The sequence below is a fragment of the Elaeis guineensis genome, chromosome 2, assembly GCF_000442705.2.
Source record: "Elaeis guineensis isolate ETL-2024a chromosome 2, EG11, whole genome shotgun sequence".
NCBI lineage: Eukaryota > Viridiplantae > Streptophyta > Magnoliopsida > Arecales > Arecaceae > Elaeis > Elaeis guineensis.
This window is the reverse complement of record NC_025994.2, coordinates 113984416-113996771: the sequence shown is the minus strand read 5'-3', so window position 1 is coordinate 113996771 and position 12356 is coordinate 113984416. Positions and strand designations below refer to the sequence as shown.

Below are 12356 nucleotides of genomic sequence, written 5' to 3'. Positions count from 1 at the left end.
CCCCAACATAAGTTGAACCTCCCAACCCCGTCAATTACATCCATATGCATATACTTCATCCGCTAGGTCCGTCCAAACAAGGTTTGGCAAAATTCTGTTATATTTCAGCACCGTCTCATTACGTTACCTTAGTTGCTCCAAACCATCTCACTACATAATGATAAAAGAAATATAATAACATATCTACCAGAAAACCTGACAACGTAAGGGAATGAGGCAGACAAATGTACGCCCTCAAAAGACATTCAATTTCACCAGAAAAGCCTGCTTGGAAAATTATATACATAACATTTCGTAATTACAACATTAGGGAAATTACCACCATCACTGTAACACATCCAAACGATCAACCTTTCCTTCCTCCAGGTACGGCACCAAGTGCCTGCCGGTGGTCGATAAAATTACAAGAAAAATGTCATATGGCCATCCGGCATCTGCATTTCTGACCCACTAGCAATCATTTGATGGATTAGAGCCTTTTAGAAAGAAACAGCAGGATACCTCTCAAAGTCATGCCTCTTTCAGGACATAAGCATGTATTTATTTGACAAGTTAATCATTAAATATGAATGGATATTAGGTGAACCTACACCCCATCTACATCATGTCCACAAATTAGCAATTCTCCTTTATGTGTTGAAAAACTTATGTTATTGGAAAGAAGGGCTCCTTCAGTTAGCCGAGTCGGGTGATCCATATCCCCAGGGGTTCTTGCTAGCCCAGTTCCATTGATCCCGGCACATCTCATCAATGCCATACTTTGACCTGAAATAAAGACAATACCCATGTTCGGTCAAAGAACTCTTAGCATCATGCGATGAGTTAAATGACTACCCAAATGGAAGAAGCCAGGAACGCAAAAAAAAAAAAAAAAAAGGAACCAAATATTTTTTTATAAATTCATGTATTTGTATGACAGCAATGCTACAATCGTGTACATACTTCCAATTCAGCTCCTTCTCTGCTTTAGCAGTTGATGCATAAACAATTTCAGCATCACCAGGTCGTCTTCCAGCCATGACCAGAGGGATTTTCTGAAAGAATTTCCAGGATTAATAAACCACAAATAAATATATTTACTGCAAAGTTTTTTTTTTTTTTTAATATAAAGATTTGTATAACAAACAGCACAAGTTTACTGCATTGATTTACTTTATTCATTAATTGGAAAGAAAACAGACAGTTACTCCATTTTGAAGTATTTCATCAATATCTCTGAATATAAGCATAAAGCATCACAGGAGAAAAAAAAATCTTATAACCACAAACAGGAATTTGATCGACCCATGAAATCATCACAAACAGTAGCACTGGTACCTTTCCAGACGCCTTCTCAAATGCTGCCACCATTTCCAGCACAGATGTTCCTTTCCCAGTACCCAGATTATACACTTCACAGCCTATCATTCACAAGCAACTTAATCAGAAAAGACAGCAAGACATCAACTAGTTATATTAAGATTTTTGAAAACCTTTAAATAACTCTGCAGAACCATCCAAAGAGAACATTGATGAACAAATGTACATCCTAGGTATATCCTATCAAATTCACTGTTTGAAGGGTAAAAAATATATCTTAAATTAAAAAGACTATGTATGACGTTAAATCCTCTGTGGAAGAAAGCTTTTTCACATGCTCATCTTGGCATCCAGATTTTCTTATCTTTCTCTACTTTCTTGACCCTTTGGAGACAAACTCAAGCACCTTTAGATTTTTTTGACTTTTTTTTTTTTTTCCTTGGGCAGGTAATCATACAATCTCAATACATCTTCCATCATCCAGCGTAAGATTGACTCTTAAATTCCCTCTACATGATCAACTGCAAGTTTGCAACTCCAGTATCCCTAGATTTTTCACATCCAGCTTGACAATCTTATCCTCCATATGCTCATCTGAATTATGTAACTAAACACTAATACAACTTAAACCAAAATTCGGGAAAAAATGGATGCTACTGTACTTTTCATGCAATCCATTATTGTACTTTCATTATTACATTGCATGAGACATTTGTATACGTGTTAAAATTTCATGTGTTTAAGCACATTATTCAGATCATTATGAACTCATTATGGTAATCCTCTAAGTACACCCTGTGCCCTTACCCTTCACCAAGACATACTCTGGAAACCTATAATTGCCTTCTTGGCTTTTGTATGATCCCTTTTTTTTTACTTGGTTATATGGAAACTTCAAGATCAACATTCATTCTTGACCTTTGCATGAAAGTATTGGGGCGATTTTAAGAGAAGTTGGCCAGTCCACTTGTGATTGTTCAAACAATCATAGTTCACATTAGACGAGTAGATATGACAAAACCTGGTAGAATGTACCAATCTGTAAATCAATGAGCAAGGAAATGTGCAAGAGATCATTGATGAACTCAGGTCCCGCTTTGCAAGCAATGACCAACATAACAGTGCAAACATGAATGCAATAAGACAAATATCTGGTTAGGTAAAAGACTATCTTATCGAAGTAGTCATCATGAGTGAAGTTTTTATCTTAGAGGACTCGCATGAAAAACAAAGTGAAAAGGAGCCATTTTGTGACACACCAATCAAATGGGGTTAGATTTTCTTGGTTTAACTTTAAACAAGATAACAAGCACCGAACTCAATTTTCTGTTCCTGGTTATGTTGCTTTCATCATAGTTCACTTGCTTATGCAAGTTCATGCATTGCATGCGACAGGCAGATAGACTTAGGAACTGGTGTGTGGAAGCATACATCAACAACCCTTATGCCAAGCAAACATCTCCAGCCAAGATAAATGTCAAATACAACTATATGTTCCTGGTAGATAGATTTCAGAAAGCATACAGTCAACAAGCTTTATGCCAAAGGTAGATGTGCATGCATGCACATGTACAAACACGTACGTGTGCGTGCGTGCGTGCGTGTAGAAAGTGAGACAATAGCAAAGTATGTTGCGCACCTATTTTAGAGCCATCAAAAAGCTTCCGAAGGGCTGCAATATGCCCATCAGCCAGATCAACCACATGAATGTAATCCCGTACCTGCCACCATGGTATAGTGTCTATAAAGAAACAGATTTATGAAGACATTCTTAACAGCAAATGGTTCTAACCACCAGGGGCCATTTATTGGTGCAATATTAAAAGGCTTGGGGTGACAAGCGCCATGGTGTGGATTCAAGTCCCGGGGCAGCCACGTTGTGCCAGAGAAAAAAAGAAAAGGACCAAAGCTTAGGTCTGTCCCCAGTCTAACCTTCCCAGGACCCTGTTGGGGCCATAATTGGGCAATGGCCTTTAATGGTTCTAACCACCAATAAATTATAGCAACTTCTGAGGCTAACGCAACAGAGAAAATATAACATAGTCAAAATCAAAGTTACTCGGCAATACATAAACAACAAGTCTTTCAAGTGTAAATTAATGATAATAAAATATCAACATTAATCTTCTGGTCAATTCTAAGACATGAACTGCACTCAAACTAGTTTAGCTATTATAGCCACCAGAGAGATGTGCATGACGTAACTCAAATAATTTGATAACATGCTAGACTTGCTCCTATTGGATTGTAATTATACAGATAATATAAAAGTGAGATACATAAATTAAGAATTCATCATCCATAGAGGTAGGTGATTAAGCTTTGAAGCATAACAAACCGATAGCGTAAAAGTTCTTTAAAAAGGGCTGACCAGTGCATGGGACTCCCACCATTGCAAGGTCCAGAGGGCGTCAAATGCATGCAACCTTACCCCTGTTGGAGAGGCTGTTTCCATGTTTCGAACCTATGACACTCAGATCATAATGGAGCAACCTTATAGTTGCGCTAAAACCCGCCCTTAACATAAAACTTCTAAAAGATGGGAAGATCACAAGTTTGAGGTACTTAATATTTCACCTACATAAAGAAACCAAACTTTCCTTTTATATTAGGAATGCAGAATGGCCACTACCAATTTCCAGCAAGTTAGACCCCATTTGGCACATGTCAAAGAATGATAGACTTCAAGTTCTTGATTACTGAAATCCTTTAGATGATATATAACATAAATAGCCCACTACAACTTAAGGCCAAAAATATAGCTAATGTTACCTACAGTTTACCAACTGTTACATCTGATGGTTGTAAAGATATATCTAACATCACATACTCGAGCCAAAAAAAAAAAAAAAAGAAACAGAAGGAAAAAAGGAGTATGTATAAAGGTCTACTCTATAAACAATGAATTTCTAGTTCTGAACTTAATCTATGCTGGTCCAATTCACTGATGCTTAAAGATATGACTGCATATCTGGTAAAATCATTTCGCAACACTTGATTCAAAGGTATCACAACATAAGCAAAATAAATACAGAGATTAAATGACAATACCCCAGTGCCATCCTTGGTTGAGTAATCATTTCCAAAAACTGTAAGTGCAGGCCTCCTCCCAACAGCAACTTGCTGTACAAAGGGCATGAGGTTGTTTGGAATCCCCTGAGGATCTTCACCAATATATCCACTAGGATGAGCACCCACAGGATTAAAATATCTAAGTAATATTATCTGCCAATCAGAGTCTCCACGATATATATCATGACAAATCTCTTCAATAATAAGCTGCAAGCATCCATTTAAATATTAGTTCAAAGCAGAAGTTGTGATAGAAAGACATAGGTAACGAGAAAAGAGCAAACCTTAGTTCGTCCATATGGGTTCATTGCACATTGAGGGAATTCTTCTGTACAAGGGACTTCCTTAGGCCATCCATAAACAGTAGCTGATGACGAGAATACTAGCTGGGAAATGCTAACTTAGGTGAGACAAATATTTTATACTAAGGGTCTAAACCAAGTTCTGTGTCTCAAAGAAAATTGAAACAAAGATCAATTGCAAACTAGTTCCTAGTTACGACTAGGAGAATAGGCCAAAAAGAATGAAGATAACAGAACATGGCCAGGTTGGCCTGTAGCCATGTACAGATGTACTTCAGTTAATATTCAGAACACTAAAAGACTGAGTCAACTTGTTTTCTTTAGGGGAAAAAAGATTATGAAAAAGAAGATTCAACTCATATTAATTGTATGTTCTATATGTTCTAGTACACTGTAATACTTTAGGGAGCATAAAATGTGCTCACATACTGAACACTGAAGATAAGAATTCATAAGCACTCCTCCTTCTCTTTATCAATTAAGCATCAAATGTGACACCACCATCACTTCTAACATGTTTACCTGATGAATTATATTCTTGTGATGCAAACAAAGGATATGCTAATAATTTAACTAGTTGTGCAAGACATGTACCATGTCGTGAACTCATCTTGGTTACTGCAAGAATGTCTATGTGAACAGAATGAGCCAGATACAACTCACAAAAGAGAATACTATGTAATTTATTGCACTAGCTTTTTCAACATTTAGGACCTTTCTATTTGTGGGCATCCTAGTGGCCTATCTGAGAACACACAAGTGGTCCAACATTAAAGTATAATTTGGCAATACCTTTTTGCATCCGTGGGCAACCATTACTTCCAAAAGAGTTATTGTACCGATGAGATTATTGTTATAATAAAGCAAGGGCTTCTGCACACTTTCACCAACAGCTTTTAATCCCGCGAAGTGAATGACAGCATCAAACCTGCAGAACCAGATGACCATAGAAAAATATGAAGCAGATTTAAAGTAAAAGAACACAACTACTTGTAAATAATCATAGAAAATCAATTCATAATAACTGCCAGTATACCAATTATTTGAATTTGCCAAGAAAAGTTGGATTTTGTGACCATGAAAATACTTTGAATTCTGTTTAGACTAAAACTTTCAAAAAGCTAGACACATGGATGTAAATATCATTTTTACAAGTCAGCCTCATCGATCTAGCAAGAATCTGTTTTACAAATTATTCACTAATAATGCTACCCAAGGTTTGAAATACAACTGTACCAGTATTGATATGGTAGGTACCATGGCATGCCCCCATATCCACTCATGATTTGCTGATACGAGGTGGCACGGCATGATATATATTGGAATATATATCTTGGTATAGGGCAGCATGGTGCAGCACATATCATGGTTATTTTCAAAGCATGCTAGAAGCAATATGGTCTGCATGGTAGATATTGGGGCACAGCCCCATCCCCACTCAAGGATTGCTGATATGGGTTGGCACAGAACAACCCACACACACACAACGCATTATGGTCTGGCATGTACCAGGGTTATTTCCAAAGCATGCCAGAAGTAATATGGTTCTTTGGTTGCATACAGACAGACATCTAAGAAATTGATAATGCGGGTGGTGAGGAATAGTCCCAGGTTGATTGTTGTAGGGACCCTTTTGCTGTTTAAGTGTTCATGGACACATCTACCTATCAACTCGAGTTTTCTGTTGAACTTTATTATGATATTAGAGCCCATGGTCCGTCTTACCTTCTGATGCTTCGATGCCCTTACTTTAACCCATGTGTCACCCCTTGCTCCGGGTTCCATCTCTCGAGCTCTACACATGAGAGTGGGTGTTGAGGAATAGTCCCATAGTGGAAGTGGTAGGGATCCTTCTGTTTAAATACTCGTAGGCTGTCCACCTATGAACTCAAATGGTAGGGACCCTTGGGTCAGGCATGATGAAGTCCAACCCAAAAACTCGAGTTGAAAGGGATGTGGGAAACAACCCCTCTCATGTGTGGGCTATGGATTCTATCCCTTGAGCTCCACACGTGAGATGGGGTGTTGATGAGTAGTCCCATATTGGAAGTGGTAGGGATCAATGTGGTGTTTAAGTACTTATGGATCCATCCACCTATCAACTTAAGTGGTACGGAATTTAGGTCAGACATGATAGAGTTTGATCCAAGATATGGGCCTATTATCTCAAAACCCTCTCTTATATATGTAAACGTCCAATCTAAGATGTAGGATTATTCCTGAATGCCCTCTCTCGTGTGTATAGCCCGAGGGGATGACATGTGGACTAAAGTGAGGCCATGAAAGCATCAGATGTACAAGGGACTATGCACTCTGTACCATAATAAAGTTTGACCCACACACCTGAGTTGATAGGTGGGCACTTAAACACCACAAAGGTCCTCAACACTTCTGATGTTGGACTATTCCTCAATAGTAGGCAGCCCTTGTGCATATTAAACAAATTTCGACAACAAAAGGTAGCCCTTATGCATATTTCGATGCTCCTTATGTGAATTACAAGGAAGGCTTTGGAGGCATAGGAAGGGGACAGAGGTCACCGGCTTTAAAACCATGGTAAAGTCTAACCCAATAACAAAACTTGAGTTGATAGGTAGGCACTTAAACACCACAAGAGTCCCCACCACTTTCGATATGGGACTATTCCTCCACAGAAGGTAGCCCTTGCACATATTAAACAAATATAGGTGACCAAATGTATCCCTTGCACATATTAAACAAATAAGGTTGCAAGAGTGCATATTAAACAAATATAGGTGACAAAAATAGGTGCTTGTAACCTCGGGTTAGTGGCTACAACTATTACAAAGAAGAAACTACTATAAAAGGAATTAAAGCGCTAGAAATGGATAATCCATAATTATACTCATTTATGTAATACTACTCGAGTAGATAAATGGGCACTTAAAAACCAAAAGGGTCCCTATGACTTCTGATGCAGGACTATTCCTTAACAAAGATAGCCCTTGCACATAATAAGCAAATATAGGTACCAGTAATCTAGGGTTAATTGCTACAACCAAAGTTCGCCATACTGGTTAATACCGTACTGTACCGGTACTGAATCGGTATGCAATCTTGTATTGTACTGACACTTGGTATGCCTAGCTGTCTCGTACCATACCATACACTGATACTATAATAGGATGATATTGAGACAGCGAACCTTAGCTACAACTATTACAAAGAAGAGAATGTTATGAAATGAAATTAAGGAGCCAATAATGGATAATCATCCTCATTGCAATTCCTTACTTTGTTGAAGCAAACACCTTGTCCAATGCTTCTTTATCACGAAGGTCAATCTGTAGAAGCATACAATTATATTAGGAATCAAGTCTCTGCAATAAATTTGTAATTCTGCATTAGTTGCATGAATACCAAGACAACATGATTTGAAATACATCACTTGTTCATGCCTACAAAGAACAGATGGGACATCACATATGCTGGTGCCTTCCGTTTCCTCATTATGTGAGATATATAGAAAAAAAAAACACTAAAATATAAGAAAAATATCAAGAGAATATTAAACTCTGGTTACGAGAGGAAATGTTAGTGATTAACGGAAATAATTGATAAGCACTAAAGGGCATGGGCAAAAGGATCATCACCCAGCGAATGAAGACATCCCAAAACACAGATATCAGAATGGAGAAACAGACCAATGATGCATGCAACCGTGTCCTCCGGACATAATTAGTAGTCCTCACCTTTAAGGTGTGATATCATAAATACAGAACTCATTAATGGATTAACAAGAAACTCATCCCCTAATAAAGTCTTTTAAAACTTATATTAACTATGTCATAAAATAATTGCCAGGTTACCCATACCTCTGCTACACAAAATATTTGTCTTTTTCTTTTGCAGCTTTAGAGTTTCTTATAAAAAATATTTGTAGAACAAAGTGTTCCCTTTTTGCTTCACGTGCTTCATTTCCCAATCCAGTAAGTGGTAATTGTGGGTGGTGATACTCACTAATGTGTTTGTATCAGAATGCATCACCGGCAGTGTTGTGCCTATTCCAATTGAATAGAGTGGTTTGATCCAAAATCAAATATTATATGAACTGAATACCTAACCAACATAAAAGGTTACAATTCAGTCTCATGATTAAGCTCAGATGGCAAAACACCTAAACTCCCCGATTGCTCAGGTTTCCAAAACAACACGTGATAAATATTCATCTACCAGAACCCATGCCGTAGAATCAAAGAAACGCTAAACTGCAATCAATCACCAAAAGGGAAAAAAATATAGTAGTATACTAAAAACAGGGTAACAAGAATATTTCAACGGTGAATCAGCCAAAAAGAACAGCAATTTACCATTAAAATGCTCTTAAAAAAAAAAGCAATGGGAAAAAAAGCCAATCTTTAACCATCAAACTGAAATCCAAAAGAAGCAACATTTGAAACATGCCATGCAAGTTCACCAGAACCCAAAAATTTCGCAAATTTCTGAAATTGTGCTCATAATAAAAAATTTCGTCTATCAGCAAGCGTGACCAAAAATCGCGAAAACCCTAAAACCGCAACCACAAAAGGGAAAAACTTTAGGTTACAGGTACACTTAAAACAGGTAGACAAAAAGCCCCTGATCGAAAACTAGCCGAAAAGCCCAATATTTTTTACAAAGAAATCCCTCAAAAAAACATTCTTTAGAGAAAAATAAATCATCTATTACCAACAAAAGAAAAATAAATCATCTAATCATCTACCGAAAAGATCAAATCAGCCACCCTGCACTTAAAACAGGGCAGCGAGAAAATATCAATTCCTCCAACCAAATAAACGATGAAAAAAATCAATTCTTTTAACAAAAAGAAACCCACACAGCTCCACCGAATACCACAGAAATAACCATGTCCCATCAAAGAAAAAAAAAGGAAGAAGAAGAAACGGCAGCCGTCCCTTTCCCATCTGTCCACAGAACAAGATCGATACCTTATGGAAGCTAAGATTCTTGCCCGACTCCCCGGCGAGCTCCGCAACCCGCTTGATGGCGACGTCCGAGGAGTTGTCGAGATTATCCACGACGACGGTGTTGAACCCCCCTTGGAGAAGTTGCAGCACCGTGTGGCTCCCGATGTAGCCCGCTCCGCCCGTCACCAAAATGTTCTTCGCCATTCAAGAAGAATGGACCAAGCCCGAGATCGACGAAAGATCGAAAACCCTCGAGAGATCGCAACGAGAGAGAGAAGTGAGTAGAAGTGAAGGAATAGTTGGTATTCCGCTACTCAGAATCGGAATGGAAGGCACGGGAGGGAGAGGAGGGCATTTATACCCGGGGATTATCCTTAACCGTCATGATCACCGAACATCGCGCTGTCGAGGGAAGGCTCGGGTATCTAACGCGCTAAATAAATATAAAATAATGCTAATAAAACATCCATGTGGTAGCTTCCTAAAGGGTACGTGTCGCATTCCGATTGGAAGCGAAAAGGAATATTCCAGCTGGTTTTAATGCAGCGTTTGCGGAAGGTGGAATGCACGTGTCCGGGAGGGGTGACAGCGGCGCCACGTGTTTAGAATAATACGTGGGAATAGGCTTTTGATTAAGCCGGAAAAATTCCGGGCCGGTGGAGGGGTGGAAGGGGTGGCTGGAGAGAAAATATTCGTTGCAACGATGATATCACGTCATCGTTATAATAAATTAATAAAAATTAATAAATAAATAAAATATATATAAATAATATAAAATATTATTTAAAAAAATTGATATAATATATAATAATTAATAAAATATAAAAAATATAAATTTGATATGATATCGAATATTTTTTCGTGGCTGGGGTCGCGGGGCTACCTTGACAAGGGGAGAAAGGTGGCTCCTTTGCGGGGTACTCACGGATTTGGAAAGGGTGGGGGGGAGGGGGGGGAGACTCTTTATCGGTTGGCTTTTAATTTAATATAAAGGCGGGCACAAGAGGCTGGTTGGTTTCACTGAAAGCGACTTTTGGGCTGTTTCGCTTCAACGGAAGTCTCTTAAAGCTGAATCAATGCTGACACGGGACGTGGACCGAAGACCGGTCTAAGTTATGATAAATATTTTTTCTTGACATTTTTTTAACAATGGTTAGATCCTAACATGTATTTGTTTGTACGTAGGTAGTTAGTGGTGTTATGGCAAATCAAGGAAACATGAGCAAAGAATGTCCTGTGTCCAATGATGAGAAGGTCATCGCTAGAGAGTTGGTTGAAAAATATAGGGCCCAAAGTCATGTCTGTACTTGATTGATCAAAGACAGAAAAAATATGCAGCAGGACGCTATGATTCCATTTTCTCTGTAAGTTAGTATTTACCACATATGACAAAAGTGCTATTTTTCAAAATGAGAATAATCTTCATCATATTATTAGCTTCTATAATTTTTTTCTCGTATTATTGTTACCAACCAAATTTGAGTGTACACATGCATCTACACATTTACACCCCAACCAATAAACCATGATCTCCATCTTTACCCTCTGTTTACCCACTATTTAATACGAAGGATGAATTAAAGGAAGATAATAATAGAGAAAGGATGGAAAAGAGAGAGAATGAATAAGGATGGATGGGAGAGAGGATAAATAGATCTTACATCCTTACTCTTATGTATTTGATGAAATATGAAAGAATAAATAAAAATAATTCTCACTTTTATTTGATATAAAAGAAATAAGGAAAATGATGAACGATATTTATATAATATTTTTACTAACTATCCTTTGATAAAAAATATTATTATCATTAGTTTATAATACTTATTTATATTAAAAAAGTAAACAATATATAAATATACAATCTTTATAATTTATATTTAAATAAAAATTATATAAATATTTAATTTTAATTTAATTTAATTTAATAAATAATTTTATAAATTAGTTATTAATGAATTTATTTATTTATTTACTTTAATTATATAAATAATTATTTAATTTATAAATTAATTTAAATATTTCATTAATTTTATCCAAATAGTTAATTAAAACTAGCAAATATAAATAAAAAATAGAGGACAATTCTAATTTTTAATTATAATTGTAAAAAATATGTATTAAAATTAAAATAATTAGTAACAAAATTTAATAGTATAAGATTATATATATATATATATATATATATATATATATATATATATATATATATATATATATATATATATATATATATATATATATATGAATGAAAAAGTATAGACGTGTTATAATTTTGTTAAAAAAATAATGATGGATAATTTTATCATTGTAGAAATCCAATCCACGTGCTCTTTCCATCCTTTTTTGCATTCTCCCAATTTGAAAGAATGCAAATTAAAATTGGAAGAGATGGACAATCTCTCTTTTTTCATCTATAATCTCAAAAAAATTTTAAATCCATCCATCCTTCTAACTACATCCATCTTCTCTTTGATGATCCCAACCAAATATAAAATAAAAATCTACCTTTCTTATATTATTTTCTTTAAAAGAGATAGAGGATGAATGTGCATAGCAAACGAATGCATATCCATAGAGATCTCCAAGACTGCATTGCAAATATTTAGGCATGATAAGTCCCTGCATTCTACGTCTCAAATCATATTGCTGCATGTGAAATTCAAAAAAAAAAAAAAAAAAAAATATATATATATATATATATATATATATATATAATATAACCTTTCCTCTCCCTCTCTCCAATTTTTCAAAC

The 12356-nt window shown here is 36.4% G+C and overlaps 1 protein-coding gene across 1 annotated transcript; it reads right to left on the bottom strand.

Moving 5' to 3' along the window:
- Window positions 1-498: 498 nt before the first annotated feature.
- On the bottom strand, window positions 499-10006 carry LOC105042572 (UDP-glucose 4-epimerase GEPI48). Its single transcript, XM_010919858.4, has 9 exons — window positions 9623-10006; window positions 7929-7978; window positions 5466-5601; window positions 4656-4757; window positions 4351-4578; window positions 2939-3020; window positions 1318-1400; window positions 943-1034; window positions 499-765 (listed from the first exon to the last, which is right to left on the bottom strand). The coding sequence occupies exons 1-9, from the start codon at window positions 9803-9805 to the stop codon at window positions 672-674; spliced, it is 1050 nt and encodes a 349-aa protein (XP_010918160.1). The 5' UTR covers window positions 9806-10006; the 3' UTR covers window positions 499-671.
- Between the last annotated feature and the right edge of the window lie 2350 nt (window positions 10007-12356).

Excerpts from the sequence above, each read along its gene's own strand:
- LOC105042572 (XM_010919858.4), bottom strand. The coding sequence starts at position 9,805 with ATGGCGAAGAACATTTTGGTGACGGGCGGAGCGGGCTACATCGGGAGC. Across the intron at positions 7,979-9,622 it reads AGAATCTTAGCTTCCATAAG|ATTGACCTTCGTGATAAAGA; the intron begins GTATCGATCTTG and ends ATGCTTCTACAG. Across the intron at positions 766-942 it reads GAGAAGGAGCTGAATTGGAA|GTCAAAGTATGGCATTGATG; the intron begins GTATGTACACGA and ends TCTTTATTTCAG.